Source organism: Neolamprologus brichardi, chromosome 14 (assembly GCF_056152115.1).
Source record: "Neolamprologus brichardi isolate AB-2024 chromosome 14, ASM5615211v1, whole genome shotgun sequence".
NCBI lineage: Eukaryota > Metazoa > Chordata > Actinopteri > Cichliformes > Cichlidae > Neolamprologus > Neolamprologus brichardi.
The window spans coordinates 29,929,805-29,951,197 of NC_142117.1; the positions used below are offsets into that span (position 1 = coordinate 29,929,805).

The following is a 21,393-nucleotide window of genomic DNA, read 5'->3' on the forward strand; positions in this document are numbered from 1 at the left end:
TTGTCACTTTCTCAATTCCCATTAATGACTCTTTGTTTGCCATTCTCATGGACTTATTTACACACTTAAGCAGAAAAAAGGATGCTTACTTCCTTTTTTCCCCACTATTTATGATTTAAAGTCATGTTAAATGGGCCTGAATTCTTATGCTTTGAACTGTTTTTCAGGTATGACTCATTGTTTCCAAAGGCAGACCAAAAAAACCCTCTTTTATCTACAGTCAATGTTAACATACCAAATAAAAGGAAGCAATCTGTTTGGAAACCAGTTTTGTCATGACACACAGATATCTTGGGGGCATTCTCCGAGATATCTTTTTATTAATGGTTAAGCTTCCTAATGTGCAAGTGTGCTAAACTGTTAGATTCACTAATAAGTGCCAAAAACATCCAATCCATCCAATCTCAGTTGTGTGATTACTGGCTCCAGTTAAAACTGCAATTTAGACAAAAAGGCTCGGCTTCGTCTTTACTGCTTTTCTATTAGTCATCTACATATTTCACAACTTTTCATCCCTCCTTCTATCTTTAAATTATATTTGAATAAAATAGTCATGGGGAATGTGATTGAGAATGACCAAAAAGTAGACAGGGTCCAATGGAGAAGAACAGATTAAAACTTTCGACAAATCAAGGGGGAAGTCAGTGTGCGACAGTTTCACAGCTTGGCTCAGGGCTAGCAGACATTGGCCCTGTTTTTTATTCAGAAACCCTTAATGACATATGAGAAGCTCCTTCCTGTTCCCTCCTAAGGAAACACACGATCAGGGGCCCATATTTAATTCATGACAAGTCACATCTGCCTGGCTTGGAGAGGGCTCAGCATAAAACAGCAGTCAGGGTGAAAAGAACAAATGGACAAAGAGACAGCGATCCATTCAGCACACTAAAGCACAAATATTTCTTCCTCCTTTAAAATCCCACATTCAATCATATTTTATTCAAAAGTTGACAGCAATTACTGTCTCTTCCCACAGGCAGATTGAATGTGTAATTTCCTCCATCTTCGTGGAAACTGACAGTTTGACAATCAGAGAACCGCCACTGCTGTTTTGCCAACCAAAGTCCTGCCATTGAGGCAGTGTCTGTTTTTTTCTACCAGTCAAGCTTGTCTTGACACACACTTCTGCCATTCTTTTCCCTTTCTTTCTCCTCCTGCATATTTCTCATTATTGCATTCTTCCCGTTTCTGCTCTCAAAAGCACGTCTTTCTCTCAAGATGCCAATTTTCACTTACTCCCTCTAACAATCTCACATATGAAGTGTGCCAAATGTGGTTTTCTGTTGACCTACACCAATCTATAGGGAAATAAAACGACATTCCCAGACCGGTGTTCTTGGGCTCAGAAGGAAAGAAGCTGATCAAAACTAAACAGATCTCAGCTCTGTGATCCAAAAATCCACAGATGGCCTCAAGACTCGCAAGTTAAACACATTCTGGACCATATGAGATGACAATGTCTGAGTCAATTACACTGCTAGCCCACTCTTTCACTGTAAAGAATAGAGACTAGAATCTAAAGAACCTTCAGTTTAGAGGAACAATGCTAACATAAGCCTTGATCTATAATATTAAAGCAACATACGCAATATTCATCAGCTGCCAGTAGAGCTCAAGTATAAGCGATAAAAATACAAAATGAATAGTAACTTTGTGACAATGCAAAGTTTAGGACAGCTGTTTATCCACAGGAAAGCATTTCTAGTAAAGTCGTAAAGCATCAAGGAATTTCTATGTACCTAACACTCCTGAAATTAAACCTGAGAACTGCCACTACAAAACACCATTTATTCATTCATTCATTTTAAACTGGATATGCTAAAGAGCACAGCGTGGAGAGAAAAAAACAAAAGGATCTGCCTATATCTATATCTGATCTGGACTCTGTATAGACAGAAAAGTTTTAGTAGTGTTTCTGAATTCTAAAGTACGTACAAGAGCCAGTTAACTGGCTTAAATCTTAAATCTGCAAATATCTCTCAAGTATTTGATGTACAAAGAATAACTGAAAGAAAGGACAACTTATCCAACAAATGTGTTAGTCAAGTACAGGAATGTTAAAGCGATGGTTACTGATTGTCAAGCAGTCAAATGCAACAGGGTGTATGGAGAAGGCGTGCAGCATGGGATCAAATCAGAAGGATGGGTACTTACCGACAGGGCGAGCTGGAAACAGGACAATGGTGGAGTGGATACACAAAAGAAACAAATTAAGACACAGACGCACAAACATATAAAACAACACAAAAGGAACAGAACATAATAAAATAAGACAAGGGAAATCAAAATCAGAATGAATGACATGTTGTGTTGGGCAAACACACTTCTAGCACAGTGTAAGCGTTACAAAGAGAGGATCCAGTAGGTTTTGTCCACTGCCCACTGGACAGTTTTGCTGATGAGCTCCCATCATCTGTTTCTCAGATGAATGACAGAGGCCGTCTGATGTGAATACCCACTGGTAGTCAAATTTTAGTGTGGGCAGTCATTATTGCTCCTCAGGGACAAATACACTGCTGGACCTTCTCTGCAATAATGAAATCTACAATTCTATGGGTGGTGTATGTTTGTAGTAGCGAGGCAAAGATGTGTTTGCCATAAATGCTGATGAACAGAACCCAAAAAAAGGAAAGAGGAGGAAAAAGAACCAAAAAAAAAAGTCAGGCATGTAGGTTATATCCAAAGGATGAGTCTTCTGAAAGTGTCACAGAGAAGTAGTTGTTGGTAGTTGTTCCCAATGTTTCCTCTGCATTGCCGTATGGGTACTCATGGTGAAGTAAACAAAAAAACTAAGGTGGTGCTCTCATGAATCTGGATTCATAAACAAGTAGTCAACCAAGACCTTGTTTTACCTCCTTCTGGTCCTCTGTGTCGCTGTAAAGCGCTCCACAGAGACGTTAAACACTCGACTTTAATGGGAAGAAGAGTGGTGAAAATAGAAAAAAAAATGGTTAGAATGATTTTATTAACCTTGCAAACCCCAGGTGTGGTGTGCACCAGTAATCTGTGAAATGGCTTTGCTGACTGGGTGGTTACAGCATGGAGGGCAGTGTGGCTTGCAGGCCACCACAACAGGGGGAGGGTGGCAGAGTGTGTCGACGCTGCACTTGGAAATGTAAATAATTAAACAGATTCATGGACTGTCTACATCTCTCTCGGCTATAGTACTCAGCATTCTGCATTTCCACTTGTGTAATGGGGACAGTAAGGAGTGAATTATCAATCCAAAACTTCATCTTTGTATATAAGAAGAATAAGAACAATACGCTCAACAGTTTCTCTGTGTGTTTTTAACTGATTGATTTAATTGTTTGAATTGATATACATCTGTTTCATACCTCTGACTGTGAGGGTGGCGGAGGCCTCCAGCTTGCCCACACGGTTTTCTGCGACACAGGTGAATGTGCCCTCGTCATTAATGGAAGCCTTCTTTACTCTCAGCACATAGTCCTCCTTGTCATACTTGATCTCATACCTGTTAACAAAAACACAACACTAATATTCAAGTTGCCTGATCATCATTTAATTCAAATGCTATAAAAAAGATAAAGCATTAACCAAGGAAAACTTATTTTAGAACTGTATGACAATAGATGTTAAAGGTTTTCCCCTCTTGGAGTGGTACAGGGAAGCAAAACTGGTCGTTCTGACAAATGGAGATCACAAGGAGCAGGATCAATTATTCAACAATGACAGGCAATACACAGAGACGTATTCATTCAATTGGAAACGCTCAAAACCTGTGCAATATTCATGAGCTGTTTTTCAATAACTGTGTATATATACGTGTGTGTGTGTGTGTGTCTCAGCTCCATATGATTTGTATCGACACTACACTTTCTTAATGTAAGACATGTTAACTGACTGAATCAATATATCAAGTATAGCAGGGAAAGGTTGTTTCCAATTTCATTGTGGTAGTCAAATATTTGTGTTGATGTGTGCCTGCAGACCTTTGTGAATTATATGGTAGTTGACAAGCCGGCAATGCTGGTATGGTTTGTTTTTGCAGTCTGTAATTGAAGAGGGTGCCTGTTCTGGCAGTGTGTAAGTAGTATGTTAGTTGAGGGGTGGTAGTGCTGTGTGATGGTGGTCTGTCAGGCTGACAGTCCTTCCCTGTTCACAGTCTGTCACTCACAGAGGCCAAAAACAGGCATCAGTTCAACAGATTAATGTTAGATCTGCATTAGACAAGAATGTAATTACAGATATTTTAAAAGATTAGCATGTAGAAAACAATAATATTGCTAGAAGTGATGCAGTGCAGTTAGTTCAATAATTTGTTGGACAAAGTCACAATTTTTGTGTTTTTGCCTCTGTATACTGCCACAGTGGACTTCAAATTAAACAGATTAAACATCCAGTATCTGGTTAAACTGCAGACTTCCAGCTTTAATTAAACAGGCTTTACAAAAGAAAATCTGCATTAACTGGACAATTAACTGACAAGCAGATTTGTGGTCAGGTGAGGCCTGTTCCCTTGTTATTTCATGACAAATGAAGCAGACATAATATGTGAAGTTGATTCAATGTGTTGAATTGTTATTTAATAGCTTTTCACTGTCAATTTGAGTATGAGGCACATATAAATGTCTGTGCCAGTAAGGGAGGGCATCATTAGGCTGAAAAAAAAAAAGAATAATAATAAATGAGAGAGACAGCAACTACTACAAGTGAGCAAATCAGCAACATCTGGTAATTTCTTAAAAAGAATGAATGAGGGCCTGAAAGAGTTTTAGCTGTCATATAATATAACTCACAGCACATCGTGAAATAATTATTTCAAGAGTTGAAAAAGTTCATAACATCCAACCAAGTCAACACCACTGTCGAAGAGGGATAATTGTCGAAGTCTGCAAAGTCTGCAGAAGATTTTCAGACTTTTTCAAATCCACACAGGAGCTTTAAAGAAAAAGCCTGACATCATATTACTCTTTTATTATAGCACATGCCCATGTGCTATAAAGCTCCACACTTGCACTCCAACAACTATTAAAAACACATAAAGAACTGCAATGTCTGCCTAACAGAGCAAACCCTACAGAGATTGAAAATGCCAAAGCAGAGTTGTTTCTGAACAAACTACACTGGTCATGTTCTCTGTAATGAAGAAAAATACTACCCAGTCCAACAGTTTGACTGTTTTATGTGTTTTTAATGTTTTTTTTTTTATAACAATAGAACTTTACAACACAGAGAAATACACCATATAAGGCTTTGGCTTTAAAGTTTTGAGTTTGGCTTTTGATCGTCAATAAAAAATGAAATTATACTTTTAAGTGTGTTTGTTTTTTATAAAAAGGAGGATAACGTTTACTCTGGATACCACAATTGAAGTTTGGATATAAGCACAAACTGTGTTTAACAGTAGTACTTTGTAACTAAGGTAAGAGTATGATATGGTCCATTTCCCTGAGAGTGGAAAACACCTCTTTGCTCAACCATCAGGTGCACTGATGGCTGTTTTCCACTGGCAGCTGCAAAACTAATCTATCCTGTCTATCCATGTCTAATTTTTTTTTACCTGCTGTTATGACATTTCCTCAGCAAGCATTCAATGGCAGCTTTATTGAAGTAAATTCCTCAACTATGCCTGTTCCACCCCTCCACACATGTATTTAAGGAGCCATAATGATTATTTGACTGAGTCATGACTGACTGCTTTGTTCTAGAGAGAAGTGATGTACAGTTCAGGTAAGAGTGGGGGATGTGCATAAAGCATTTATTGTTGAAACCAAGTACGTGGCATCCAGAGGAATGAGGCAGCACATTCTGTGGCAAGCTTGCTGTCAGATGAAAAACAAACAAGCTAATAGAGAAAGCATCCTCCAGTACCTGCCCTCCGGATGGTAAGGATCAACGTGATTTCCTTACTTGGAAGAAAAGGTGAAAGAGTGGTGGGACAAGTTAAGGCTTATGCAAAACAACACGACTCCTGAACAAAAGGAGAGGTGAGCAAGTGAAGAATACATAGTTTCCACCGTCAGGCTACGCAAAACGACTCTCAACCAAGGCTGACTCTCAAACTTCTTGCACGACATGCACTTTCACCTTGTTTCTCACATTTTAACACTGGTCAGACCAGTCTCAATCGTTTCTGTATGGTTTTGTCAGCACAGAAGGACTCACCAATAATGAATATAGATTCGAGAAAACATTAAAAGCAACTGGCATTGTGTTTGTTACTTTCAGCTATTTGTAGGAATCTTTCATAGGAGTTTAAAAAAATACATTCATTATAGATTTAACTATAGGATCCAAAGGCACATCTCTAAAGTACGGGAGTTGTATACATATATGTCTGTGGCACAACAGTGGTTACTTAGTATATAACTAATAATTATCTGGCACATTCAAAAGCGTTCCGTAGTTAATGGTAAATCTGTTTTCTCTGTGTTGTCACACTCAGAGCTACAGTTTCTATTTGTTAGGCTACAGCTACACTACAGAAATAGTGTTTAGAGACCAATGCACAACTAAAATTATTGTGACAGTGTGAATCAACTTACAACCTTCTTGCTTTTTAAATGGTCACTTTGAATGAAGGGTCCAGGTCCGACACCTGTATGAGTTAGTTTCTTCACACTCACATTGGTGCATCAAGAATGTGATAAAGCGGCAATAAGACAAAGTAAGTCTGCTATCAGTTTTTGACTGAACAGGGTCAAGATGGCATTTAAATACAATCTGTTTCTGATAATACTATGATTAACTGTGAGGAAACTCAAATCTGTTGCAGACTGTTGCAAATATGTTTGCATCTATGTCAAACGTGTAACGCTGTACCAGCGTGCTATTACTAGACCTGGCAGAATCCACACATCAAACATTTCCCTGTTGCGACAGACTGGGCCAGATCTAAATTGGGCAGATGTATAAATTTAGAAACAAACAGATGCAGGTAATTAATTTCATTACTGACCATCATTCTAACAAGAGCAGCACAAATTTGCTGATAAATGATAAATAAGAGTAGGCTGAAGACAAAGAAATATGTCTATTACATAAGGGGGAACTCTTCTGTTAAAAATTATAGGGAACTAGTTGTAGTCCTGAGAACCGAGAATCAGGTGGAGAACAGGATTTATCCGGAGCTGCTTTATCACAAACTATATAAACCTGGAATCTATGTATAACAGCTGGCATGCACGCGTAGAAGAACACAAAACATTTTTTACTGGCAGATCCTAAGCTGTCTATGTGTTAATGAAATTACCGCTACTGTGCCATGTCCCCAAATACGCACTGCTTTGGTTTTTCTGCATTTTGAGAAAATGACCTGGAGTTGCGTACCAGCACTGGTGTCACATATCCTGCAGCTAAAGGCTTTTCAAAAGAAATGTTACGCACACGGTTTGTTGTTTTTCAACTGATGTTACAGCTGCTGTGATGGGTTAATAGAGAGGAAGACACACGCTCTTGAGTGAAAACATCAATGTTAATGTGAGATTATTCACTGCATCACTGATGCTGTATGTTACAGAATTAACATTAATTTACTAGATGATCCTTAGTCATCTATGTGGAAAATGATAGCTGTGTTAAAAAAAACCCCAATAATAATAATAATAAAGGTGATACGTTGCAGACGATGCTCTACAGTAAAGCAAAATAAATAAAAAATTTCTTGTCAGAGCAAATTTGTTTTTTTTTTTCAGGAATCTACTGTAGTGTCATAATAATTCTTTAATCCGACAGCATTTTGCGCTGTTGTATTTTGACATTATTTTATGTTATATATTACAGTTAAGTGGTAGAGCTTCCCAAAGAGTGCAAAGTAGATGGAGACTATAATGCTGGCATGGTTTACCGTTTGTCTTGTTGGTCTTGATTGCCAGTGTCTGAAGTCTGGGAACATATCATTTAACTAACCCTAACCCTAACATACTGTTACATTCAGACATTAATCTAACACACTAACACATTAAATGGAATAACACAGAAACATGGATGTTTCTCTATGTGAACTGCTCATAAAAGGCTTTCAGATGCGTTTTCATTGTGTACCAATTTAGAAATTTACAAATGTGACTAAAAGCCTGAAACACAAAAAGGAAGACATGCATTTGTATGTACTGTATGCATTTCAGATGCTCCAATAAGTACAGTTCAGTTCTTCTCTGTTTCAACAATATCCCAATCTCATTGTGAAGCAGGAATATGTGGAGCTTCTCTCTAAACACTCAAAGTGAGCACTAAGTAAAGAGCATCAGGGCAAAGCCAAAGTTTTGGCACTAGGCTCACAGTTTTGAGCTTTCTAGTGGTGCCAATTACACACTCATTCTGATAACATCTCCCCCTCTCACATATCGTGTGCAAAATAAGATATGCTTTTCTGTATTAAATTTAGTGCAATTTACAGTAAATTGCTCACCACAAACCTTAGCAAATTGGGTTTGTGCATTTCATTAATTGATAGCGCAGATGAGTTTTGCTCATTGGTCTAGACTGACTCCAACTTACTCAGAGTGATTATAACATGTTGGCAATGTGTCTGCATTTATGAATTTGATGGTGATCATTTGGAAACCTTCACTAGTTTGTTTGAGAGGGACTGAAGTCAGACAGTGATGGACCAATCAAAATTGTTGGTTGCAAGCTGGTCACTTCAACTACTCAAAATCCCAGAAAGCCAAAAAATGAAACGCAATCATTCATCAACCACCAGTTTTCCCTGGTCACATTGAGGCTGCCCTCCTATTTTTGCACTAGTGTGACTGAGGTCTTACCCAGCAGTCATCGTTAGACTTAAGCAAATTATTTAATTTTACTAATTATGGGATCTTTTAAAGTCTAAAGTACATTATATATGCCTTCGGATAGATTTTATACTTTTCATTTTATATATTAAGAGCACTGATGAATATTATAGACAATGTAATCAGCTATAAAGACGCTAGTGTAACAGCTAAAGTGCTTAGAGAGGTTCCCACAGTCTTGACTGAGCCCTTGCCTTGTGGACAACCCAGGCATGCACATATTGGACAACATTCTTTTTGTTCTTGGTCCCATCTCTGTCAGACTCTCAGAACAGGACCTTAGGCCCGTCCATGACTTATTAGAGGAACATGAGTACAATCAATCTGTAATCAACTTCCCATATGATATCAACCTTAATGACAAGATGAGTGGAAATACTCACGGATAAGAGGCAGTTGTTGCCACACACACACCCCCACACACATACTCGCACACGTACGTACGCACAGCGAGGGAACAGTAGCTCTTTATTGCGACTGAACTTGGGGAGAGTTCTGTTCTCTATTAGAGGAGGAATGTAATTGCACATGAAGAAGTGCTGTGGAAAGGATAGGAGAGCCAAGTTCACCCTGCTGGACTCCATTTTTTTTAAACCAGAGATGGAAGAAATACGAAGACACACACACAGAGAAGGGCGTATACAATCATCAAACACATATCCTCCCATATGTAGAGTCATTCACTCGTGAAGGGAGATGAGGAGTGATAGGAATGTAAGCAAATGGCGAAACAAAGCGGCATTTTTCAGTTGTCAACTTGATGTGTTGAATGCTGAATGTAGAAAGCAGCACAGAGATGACAACTTTACTGGACACAATTTAAAAGGATTACGGCTCAAAAATCCTCCAGATCATCTTAGAGGATTTGCCTTTAAACTGTCTGTCACGAACACAGTCACCCATGTTCGACCCTCAGTCTTGTGCCAATTCACTCACATTAAGAGAATCTTATCTTGGTTGTATGTATGACTGGATGAGTGTGTCTACAAAATGATTCAACAGGAGAGGATCTTATCTGCCTCGCCTATGCGAGTGCATGTGAACGGAACTGCGAGGAGGGAGAGGGGTTGTGTGCCAACTCTAAGCACATGAGTCAGACTCCAGATAGAGTAAAGGACTAATTCCAGCTTGCTCTCTGGCCTCACTGCTCTAACACAGTCTCCTCTCTGCTCCATTTCGCTCTGACAGTCTGATCCAGTTTTACACCATCTGACTGCTACTTTACCTCATGCTGATCAAAGCAACCGGAGTATACCTGTCCAAGCCTCGTCACCCATAAGAGGGAATCAATTAACCACTATTGCTTCTCATCTTGCTTCACTAAGGCCCTGAGCCAGAGCTCCAATCCCTGGTCCCTGGCACACCTCTTGTGTTAGCAGGATAAGGGCCTTCACAACAGTCCAACTAACATTCATCACCGTGTCCAACTTTAATCACACAACGGTTAAGCAAGATTCCAAAATTTATGATTAGGTTGGCAGTTTAGTGGGGAAAAAATTACCCTTTTACCATTATTATGTTTTTTTGAATAGTTCTTCTCCCCATTGCCTTAGCAAGAAGTTCAAACTTTATTTAAAGCAGGCACTATGGCTTTAATGGAAAAAACATAAAACTGGACCTTGCTAACCAATGCCTGGAAGCCTTTTTTGATATATGATGGCATATTTACGGTCGCTTACCAGTAGATGTTCTTAATAATGCATAACGATGTCATATTCTTGTTACAAACTATTAGTCAGTTATCTATTTAGCTTGCTTAGTTGGTGACACAGTTACTGTTAAGAAATCCTAAAGAAAATACACCTGAACAAATGAATAATATTTCATTCACCCACCCCCTTACAGACCCACTCATAAATACTAGATATATCCACTTATATATCAAGGCAAGTAATGGAGACAGGAACCATAGCTTGTCATCTTTTCATTCTGCTGAGTTGCAGAGGTGAGAAATCACTGAAATTGGGTGGTCAGCATAACACAGGCACTCCTGTCACACTAGCTTTAACAGCTCTCTCAAAAAGAATGACCCACACATCTCTATCATACACGAACCCCCCACACATGAACACACCACGAAGGAATTGAGTCAGAAAGAAAGGCTTTTCTGCTGAATGTTGCAGGGCCTGTGCTGTGGAGGTCAACAGGGAAAGGTGCCCTGAATACAGATGGATTGCAGGACCAAAGGGGCTCTGATAAGGCACAGGAGAGGGTACAAGGTTCCAAAGCAAATGAAGAGCGAGAGCTATACCGAAGGAGGGAAAGACATGGGCCACACACTTTGCTAGTAGGCAGCGGGAGATAATACACACTGCCCAAGTCTTTTCACTGGGGTTCATAAAATGTGCAAGAATAGAATCCTTTCTGTTTTGAAAAATGAAGCCCGCCAGCACTCATTTCCAGGCTCTCTGATGTGGGAGAAGCTATTGTGTGCTTTTGGCACGATTCCTCCACAACGTCCAACCGATGGACATTAATCTGATACTAATTTAATCCACATCAAGGCATTTTTATAATTGGAAAGAACTGCTTAAGCGTAAACAAATGTATAAGAATTATGTCAGTTCTGACAAATTATGGGTGACTCTACTACTGTGTGGATTTTAGGCGCAGAAATCCAGCTGCTTGAAGACATCTGCAAGAGGTTTTTCCTGGAGAGGACATGCTGCTTTTCCATCTGAGCTGAATCTTAAGTGCTTTGTGTTGACGAAAAGAAAAAAAAAGTTCAATTTGAAACACATTTAAAAAGAGGAAGTTGGATAATTGTAATATTACATGTACTGGTCAGTGGTTTTAATCCCAGCTGGAGCACATCTAAGTGAATTTTCTTCGCCTATGCTGGTAATAATTAAAGTCCCCATTACCCACTGTTTTTCAGCACACCTAATGGTTTCCTCATAATTTAGGTCCTGTCCTAAGAGAGACCTTGAAATTTAGTTTAATTAGTTCAGCACACTGTTTGAATTTCTGTGTAACAATAGAGGAAGTGGAAGTGTTTCTTTTTTTCTGACCTGACAGCAAAATCCAGTCCTATCTGGGAGCCCAGATGATAAAGAACAAAAGGAAAAACATTACTAGAGAAAGGTGGGCTGATCTCATTTTAGCTACAGCTTATTGTTTTGGTCTTTTTGTTTGGATAAAGTGACCATCCTATAAGTAATTTAATGTGTGGTAAACACATGTAATGTATTTAACTCTATCTTCTTACAGATCATGGTTTTCTGGGATTCAGCGGAGAAGGATTGGTGCAACTGTGTGTTCATCAGGAATATCAGTTCTATCTGAGCTGGACTTTCTGGCAAAAAATAAAAAATAGTCCAAAGATAGCAAGTGTATAAATTTACCTAATTCTCATCTTACTTAGAATAAGATCAAGACTCAGTGTAAATGTTAAAAGTTAAAGGAATATCTGGATTCTTTATCATTATACTGCAGCAGTTGTCCTCTGACCTTTAAATTTACAGTTTCAGGCTATTTCCTCTGACATATGCCAGACTGTAATTTAAAAGGTTTCACTTGGAGATTGCAAGGGTTTCGGTATCATACTCTATAATGACACGACAACAGAAGAGTTGACCTATTTCATTACACTGCACTATCAAGGGCTGTTGACTAGTATCCCAGAGTAGATGTAGCTGTTTGGGGATTAATTATTTATTTTTCTCTTGCAAACACAGTAAAATGCCCAAACAGTGGTAAACGAGCATCACATTTGTCTTTGTCCTCTAATTGAAACCATTCTGTCTCTATCTTCTTTTCTATCCCACAGAGAGACCGAAGCCAGCGCCATCCTGGCATGCTTTATGTCTATGTGCCAATGTGTGTGTGTGTGTGGCTGCCTGGGAGGCTGCTGGAGCCACTGAGCATATTAACAACCTGTTTACTCAGCTGAAGCTCCATTTCCCTTCTTCCTAGTATAAAAGTAGCACACAGAGACATCCACATAGAGATGCAGGTACATAAAGGGACCAGCAAAGTTAAAACAATTTGATGGTAAAGAGGACGGGCCTTGCTAAGTCTCCCTCTTTCTACAGCTTATCATAATAATAAGGACACTGTAACCTTTTCGGTTAAAGAGCAATCAAAGACCACTTCCCACTGCATATAGAACTACTTGATCCTTAGTCATCTACATTCCTGTGATGGAAACCAATACCGATACAGCTGGAGTGGCCCAAAGGCAAACTAGGCACTAGTCCTGAGTGAGAATGTTAACCACTCTTCTGTTAATTAGAATAAAAGGAGTTCTGTTTGATGCTTATTAAGTGAAGATAAGCAGCAGAGGAAGCAGGAACAGATCGTCACTTAACAATATACAATGCAGTCTTCTTTTTGGCAGGCAACAAAGGCAGAAGAAAATGTCAGAATTAAAATATCGTCTGTCTTCACGGTTGTTTTTCTGCTTCAAAGCAAAACTGGGAGAATTAAATATAGCAAGAAAAAACAACCGTTCACACATTGTAATTAGTAACACTGCAATATTTATCTCTTATTAATTTTGGCATTATCTTTTTCATGTGCATCGTATCCAAATAAGGCCAAACTTCAAAGGGATGGAACAGTTAGCAAGGACGCAGGCACATGACACTCATCCTACTCCGTTATAAATCTGTTAATTAGTGTACAAAATGAACTCATTTCCAGAGCCAACTCCCTATCAAAGACATGAGTGAAATACTTTTATGTGTTTGCTTTGGCACAGAGCTCATGTCCCACTGCCCAGTGAACCAAATCCTTATCAGACACAAACAACCCGCCTACGCTCAGCTCTGCAGCTAGCCTTGAGAGAAGTCAGGTCCACTGTGTGTACGTGTTATGAGGTGATCCAAGCAGTATGTGACTTGCCTTCTGGCTGGGGACAGTATACTGGTTTCTTTGAAGTCCACTTCTAACAATGACACTGCTTTTGACTGTAAGTCAAGTGATTCATGGGAAGAAACAGGCCAACACGCAGGACCCAGAACGAACAGTATCACTATATCGTCAGTGGCTTTTTACAGGAAGTCAGATAGCCTAAAGTTGGCAGTGGGGCTAGAGTTTCTCTCCAAATTGTAGACTTTTATTGCTTTTTCCTTACATCAGTTTCTATTTCTGCAAGTGTGAGTAAACGTGTGCATCATGTCTGTGATGACACACAAACTGAACGGGGTTAAACGTGTATAGGAGGTGATGATTATCTTCCAGGTTTCTGGTGTCTATGCCAAGAATTCCCCTGAACGGCTGCACCTGTACATAGACACTTGAGGGTCACGTCAGCTGCTATACTCTGTCTCTTTGTATCTCCTGTCATTCTATCGGTCTTTACCTGTCTGTTACACAACCTGGCAGATTTTTTTTTCTGCTTCTCTAAATGTCTACATTTCAGCCTCCCGTGCCCACTTACCTGTCAGTCAGATTTAATTGTTTAGCTCCGTATCGGTTTGTCTTCATGCAGACCTCGTCCATGACATGAGACACTGCCTGACTTTTTTGGCATCGACGGGTAAAATGTTTTTTTTTTCCTCAGAATGATTAATGTGCATTGTGTACAGCCTAATAGGGGTATTTATTGCTCCCTGGCAGCCACACCAGGTGAGCGCTGGCAGTGTGAGTCATCATTAGTTTGAAACAATCACTTAGACTGACACTAGTGCCTTTGCAGTAAGTGCAGTCTGTCACATTAGAACTTAACACATAAGCTGGCATTTAGACAGACAGACACACACACACACACACGTGCAATTTAAACTGCTTGCTTATATTCATCTCATTACTTAAAGCGCTGCCATTTGGAGAATATTCCGGTAAAAGTACATACCTCCCACGAGGAACATCAATGTCATCTTTCCTCCAGCGTACATTGGGTTGGGGGTCTCCTTGCACCTGGCAGCGGAACTCTACCGTTTCCTCTTCCAGGACCACCTGGTTGATTGGCCTCCGGAGGAAGGTTGGTCTCTCTGCAGCATGGGCACAAAAAAAAAAGCACAATTTCATTATGTTAGGATTTGGCTTTGCTTTATTTCTCACATTGCCCAGTTCCGACATAATTATCCCACTAATTACTCATATTTTGTTCATTATCTGATATTTCTGTTCCTCCGTGAGGCACGAATATACAGCAATAGTGCACTAAATGGACCTGTAACTTAATTGGAAATATAAGAACTGGCGTTTATTGAACTAACCTATTTATTACTGTTCACTCTGGCTCTTTATAACCTCATGACAGTTTAATGGGCAACACAGAAATGTGCTCCAGATTGCATGCAACTCAGATGGGAGAGTGTAGCAAAAGAAACACTGTTATTAAGCTTTGAGAAAACTTGGCTTCAATGTATTTCTTTTCAGGAGTATACAGTAACATGGATGGATGTCACTCTGCCAAATAACTGAGAAGATAAATTTCAGGAGGCCTGAAGAAGCAATCCTTACCAAATACAGTGACTTGTGCTGTCTCGCTGTCCCTTTCGCCGACCATGTTGGTGCCCACACAGATGTACATGCCTGCATCACTCTTTCTTGTGTTGGAGATCATTAGTTTCCCTCCTCGAATCTAAAAAATAAAATGAATAAATAAATAGATTAAAAAACTCGTAAATTAAAAGCTTGTACATTTTACACATCTGAATTCTGTCCTTGTCAAATCATTGGACAACACAAAAGCAGCATTTTTCCCCCTCACTGGCTTCAAACACATGAATGCCCAGCCAACTGTGCTCAGTGGCAGACATTTCCAGAAGCAAAAGCTCTTTCCTGTGTTCCCAGACACTAATAGCAACATTCACAGTAGACACTGATAATAGTTCTCCTTATTTTCTCCCGTTATTAAAATAAATAGCTACGATACTCACAGTGATCCTGTCATCCTTATCGTCAATTCGAATTTTGTCCTTCTTCCAGTAGATGGTGGGTTCAGGATGCCCTCTGGGAGGGACACACTCAAGGATTGCTGGCTCTCCTGCTGCCACCACTACATCCGTAGGGTTTTGTCGAAAGTCATCTCTCAGCACTGAGGGGAAAAAAGAGCAGCCAATTGAGTAAGAGTACAGTGTTAGTAGATACGGTTTGGCTGGATTTTATTGCCTGAATGAAATCCAGCTTACCATTCTGAAACTGCCTTTCTGCGTATTATGTTAATTGCACAACATAGTGTGAGTGTATGCATCGGTTATCTAGGCTATTTAAATGGGATGCACAGCTTCATGTGACTGGGAGAGCACAAGTGAAAGCTAATTGGAGCTAATGGAGGTCCCTGTGGAGGGAGCAGAACAAACAGAGTCAGAATGCCCTAAAGCCTGGTGTCACTCACTTGTGAGAGCTCACAGGGGTGCAACAGCGCTTCACTTCGGCATGTACTCTTACACGCAGCCACATATGTGCTAACACACAAAAACAGTGGGGGTCTATTGAACAACTGTGGCCTTGCATCTAATCACCCTCAGGTAGGCCCGCCGTAGCGGGGATAGCCTCTCCCCCTCTAAAGTGTTCAGCGAAACACACAACAGCAGCTCATTAACAAACAAGGGGAGTCGCTGTCACAGTGAAACACACCAAGAAGCACAGAAGTACAAACATGAAAGCACGATCATGCCAAACTAACTGTGAGAAATTAAACCCTGAGTCACTGATGTATTCAGAACAAACACCTACCGTATGAATGAATGAAAATAACGTAGACCTAAATAGCTGGGGCTTCCCTGATGTGTGAAATGAAACTATTTTTTCCCTATTTAGTCTTTAATAAATCCAATAAATTGGAGTAGCACTTTAGGAAGTTTGGTATCAGCAGTGTAACTATCAGTGCAGCGGTGAGGGACACGATCCCTCTGATGACTGACTGAGCTTACTGATGAAAGCACTGAGCTTGTTGGGAGATATTTGAAGATACTTCAGGAGGGCTGAATTAAGGGCAGCACCACAGGTCCTTATGTAAATTCCATGTGGCACAAGGGACAATGGCAGGGAGCGCCAGGATTATAAGAGGGGATAACTGGTCCCTGCACTTCAGGCTTCTCTCATCTCTTCATTCACTTTTCTTACCCTATCTACAGAAAGCCACAAAGCTATTGTCTTCTTATTTATTTATTTAGACCAAGGGGAAGGAGAGTGGAGGAATAGAGGAAGCTTTCAACCCAATTATCCTGGGGATGCACAGGGGTATAGAGTGGGACTTTAGTGTGACATGAATTCAAATGAAACCTTTACACAGGGGTAATAAGAGAGAATACAGAGTAGGCAGCGATAGAGATTTTCTCTCTCTTATGCGGGGCTGACCTCTAATCTAAAAAGCTAAGGTAATTAGCCAGCTCCAGTGTGCCGGTCCCCCTAACCAGTGTGGGTAGAACAGCCACCACCAATGGGCTCTCTGTATTTGCATTACAAACAGATGCCCTGCTGTTTAAAATCATAGTCTGGTTTGGACCATACATAGGCTGTTGTTTTCAAGATCACATTGGATTTAATTGCTCCTTTCCATTCATTGCTGATAGCACCCATGGGATTTTGTCAGAATCAATTTCCTTTGAAACAGAACAGTGACAAAAGAAACACGCATTAGGTGCATCATTACGGTGCTTGTGCCACGCTATCTAATCGAATCTAATACGGCACAGTACGTCACAGTAAATGCATCGCTGCACTGCAATCTAAATAAATATGCGATGAATAGAAATGGAAAAATAAATAAATAAAAACAGAGTAGTCACACACTCCAGCAAACAAAGAACAACAGATATACACACACGCACTTGTTGCAGGCAGGATAAACATTAGGTTACAAACAGCTAGGAGCAAATAAACAGACATGTCGCTGGCGAGAGGATTATGCTTTGCGTGCAGGTTCGGGGCTTGCTGATACCAAGAAAATACTCACCAGACACATTTACTAAGTAAATGAGAGGATGGGCCAACCCAAATACACTTTGGTAAGCTATCTAATCCTAACTGCAGTCATCAAGGTCATCAGCCTACAGTTAGAAAACACCTACAGCTCAGATTTTCATCCTCTCAGTTTAACATTTGCACTCCTTTATTACAATTTCAGCCTGTATCTCTACCATGGCTTCATTTGCCCAGAGGCAATGCAATGGGTGGAACAATGCTTGCTACTGTGAGGGAATGATTTTATATTAGTACCTTAACATCGACTAGTGGGTCTGTATGTATCCGTCAGAAGCTGAACTTTTGCTCCAACTCTGAGGCCCTGTAGGCATTCAGGCCTGAATCAGCCAACAGACGTGAAGTAATTACCTTTCTCTTCCCCTAAAACATTCAGCTCTTCTTCAGCCGAAAAACCTCACCTCCCATGAAGTACCAGGAAGCCACAAACTCTGCTCGCTCGCTTACTTGCTTATTAATATTTATATATATTTTACATTCCCTTCCCTCTGTTGACTAGTGCTACATCTGTCGATCTGGCTGCGGGCTAAAAAGAACCCATGTCTGAAAAATATTAATATGCCTTTCCCGCTCGTGTGTTATTTATTTATTTATTTCCTAAATATCAGAGGAGTGGGTTGATTTGAATGAAAGAGCATCAGGCAGGGGGCAAAGCATGGCAAATTTGCAGCTCTTTCAGCTGGCACGGTTTCAACACCTCCAACTTAAAGGGGAGGGAGTCAGGTTGCAACTTGTGCTGTAAAACAGCCAACGGGTTGAGAGTGGAGGTCTTTGCCAACACAAAAACACAAAGGAGACACCCACACAGCTACTTTGTAAGCCAGACTGTGCTACATTGGCAGGAGAGGCCGATGCCAGCAACCATTAGAAAGGTCTATATGCAGGAGTGTTTTTAGCTAAGATAGACTCAGCACACAAAAATCAGCTGGACGCAGATAGATGACAGCTCACACAACGAGCATCGTAACACAGGGGTGGCAGGGCAAGGACACCATGAGGGGAAATATTTTGTGCAGTGCCCCCTCTTCTTCCACCTAAGATATTAGTCACTGGAGGGTGACACTGCTTGTCAGAAAGATTAGTGGGGAGCCTTGACTGAAGCGTCCAGCCTGCATACCGAGATAAGTGCCGACAAACATTCACCTACAGGAGCGCACCTCGGTTTGGTTCACAAAGGTTGTGCTCACTGCCACAACACCACAGACGTCTGAGACCTATTCCTGACATTCATATCACCTTGATAGATGCTCCCCACATACACAAACAACTACACACCAACCCTGACAAACTGTGAAGCAGTCTTAAAAGCCGCCGGCTTTCATATCTCTTTGTGATACTGCAAATATGAATATTTGTGTATGTTTGTGTGCTTGTTATTACTCTTCCCTCCCAGTTAATGGTAGAACAGACCCTCCGTGCTTTCATAGATATTCTCTTGGGTCAGGGGCTCAGAAACGCACAGTGAGATTACAACAGTTAGAAGCCTGGGGCCACACCCCGCCACCCAAACCCACCACCTTCTACCCACACTCTGATTAGAAAATAAACCATGCACACACAAACTAGGAGAGCTGTAGAGAGGTAGCTCCAAGCTATAATATCATTTCATTTGAGTGGTTTTTGCGGTTCATCTGGTAGAGTGCTTTTACAATGCCACCACTTTCAATCCCACCCTTAGAGAAGATAGACAATATATATCTCACTTGACAAAGCAAACCTACTGTATGTACTGTCACTGATGTTTTGTATTGCTGTGGATGCTGAAGGCAGGAGAAGGATAATGCCACACTATATTAGACCACACTGAAAGGAGATATGCTCCATTTGTCTGGATGCAAGCTTTTTCTCCAGGTTTGACTCGCTCATTTGCCCTCCCACCGGCCAGAGCTAACCTTTGCCCCTCATCCAGATGCAGAAATTACCCCCTCAGCAGGCAGGCAAGCAGCAGGTTCGCACATATCCCCTATATCCCTCCACTGAGGGGCTGCAGGTCAGACCACAGAAACAGCTGCGAAAATATGACTGTCTGGCCATGCCCAAGGCTGTGCCTCCTATGAGAGCTTGATAGAGACTCTCATCATTAGCACAAATAATATCCATCTCTCTGTCTGCCTTATTCTCTTCATCATCAGGGGTCACTCTGCTGCGTTCTCTGTTAATCATTTTTTTCCAATCCCAGTGTTGTCCAATGAATTGCATATTGCCCCCTACACTCACTTTCACTGGCTTGTCAGTGTTCTCCTCTTTGCACTGACTGCAGATGAGGTTCTGCAGATGAAGCCGTATACATTCACACCCAGTCATCCTCCACAGACCATGGCCAAGTCTGATATGATCACCACCATTCTCCCTATCTGCAAATCCTGTGCTAAGGGATTGTAAATAACACTGACACTTTCGCAGATAAGATTTGCAGAATATGGAAAATAGTGAAAGTAAAGAGACTCATATGGCTGCCAGTGATATTATAGTTGGGGGGATACCGTATGAAATGTGGATCTTTAATAGAGCCTCGGAGGGAATAAAAGAGACAGTGCTCCTGTGCCCTGGTGAGAGCACTGAGAAAAAAAGAATGAACATAACACAAAACAACAGGGGATAACGAGAGGATGCCTGATCAAGGTCAAACTGAAGAGGTGGTGAGGAGTACAAAGGGACTAAATAGATGGGGCTGAATGTAAATGAAGAGAGCGCATTCCATCACACTCATGCCTCATATGGAGCTTCGACCTCTGATTAAGTAGATAAGCCGAAACAAATATCTTTATTTAAACAGCAGCCCCAATCAAAGCTAATTTTTCAAACAGCACCCCTAATTTGGCCTAACAAGCCCCTGAGCAGCACAGTAATGACAGTAAGAGGACAGTGGGCAAATCTGAGGCCAAGAAAAATCTGTGGTGTGGCTCCTGAGAAACAATATAATTAACTCTTAATGAACCTCTTTCCTTAACAATACTAACACACACACACACACGCTCGCACACATACAAAATTCAATTTAGCCTAATCCATGCTTTATGGTAATGTATAGCTCATTAAAATGTTATTTAAAAACTCATTAAAATTCACTTGAAGAAGTAATGGCTTCATTACAGTAATATGCTGAAAAGCAAAGAAAAAGACAAGTGAGGACAAGGAGAAGAAAGAGCAGAGAGCGACAGCCTTCTAATCGCTTAATTGTGTCTCAAATGGAATAGATTTACATAATAAATGATGATGGGCTATATCCTCATCTCTATCTTTTCCCATTCTCATAGCACTCCGTAATTAACAGGCACTACAATTAAAGATGCATTTTTCCCCAAAATGATTTTGGTGGCCGCTCCAGTTTTCAGTCTGTTGTCTTGTTTATGGTCATGACTGTGTTTGGGGGGCTTGGCAGATGCAGGCAGTGTGCTGAAACTGGAGCTGGCTGATACTGATGAACAATGTGCCCATGGGCCTTTGTGCCTGCTCTGATAAGGCATGATGTTGTGCTGATGGTTGTGCTCAGTCCAGAATGGACACTTTGCAGCCAGAAGGGGGAGTGAGACGTGAAGGAGGAACGCGATGAAGGGTGGGGGGGGTTTGGAGATGAGAGTGGGATTGATTTTCTGCCAATTCCAGCAAAGAGACAGCACGGACAGAGGTAGTGAGGCATCATGATTGAGCAGGTGGGTCTGCTTCCTGCATCGGGTAAAGCAAGAGTAGAGAGGAAGTAAAGTGAGAAGCTAAAAAGGAAGAGCGGAAGTATTGCAGCAGGCAAATGCCCCTGTTA

The 21,393-nt window shown here is 40.8% G+C and overlaps 1 protein-coding gene across 4 annotated transcripts in view; it reads right to left on the bottom strand.

Annotated features, from left to right (window-relative positions):
- robo2 (roundabout, axon guidance receptor, homolog 2 (Drosophila)) overlaps positions 1 to 21,393 on the bottom strand; it is a 259,431-nt gene that overhangs the window by 43,962 nt on the left and 194,076 nt on the right. For 2 of the 4 annotated variants that reach the window (XM_006796555.3, XM_006796554.3), the window contains 5 exons: positions 15,590 to 15,747; positions 15,171 to 15,291; positions 14,557 to 14,695; positions 3,339 to 3,475; positions 2,155 to 2,166 (listed from right to left, as the gene is read on the bottom strand). In XM_006796555.3, the coding sequence (XP_006796618.1) occupies positions 2,155 to 2,166; positions 3,339 to 3,475; positions 14,557 to 14,695; positions 15,171 to 15,291; positions 15,590 to 15,747 (567 nt within the window). The remainder of the gene's footprint in view (positions 1 to 2,154; positions 2,167 to 3,338; positions 3,476 to 14,556; positions 14,696 to 15,170; positions 15,292 to 15,589; positions 15,748 to 21,393) is intronic. The other 2 variants (XM_087851100.1, XM_035910251.2) reach the window with 1 other exon arrangement.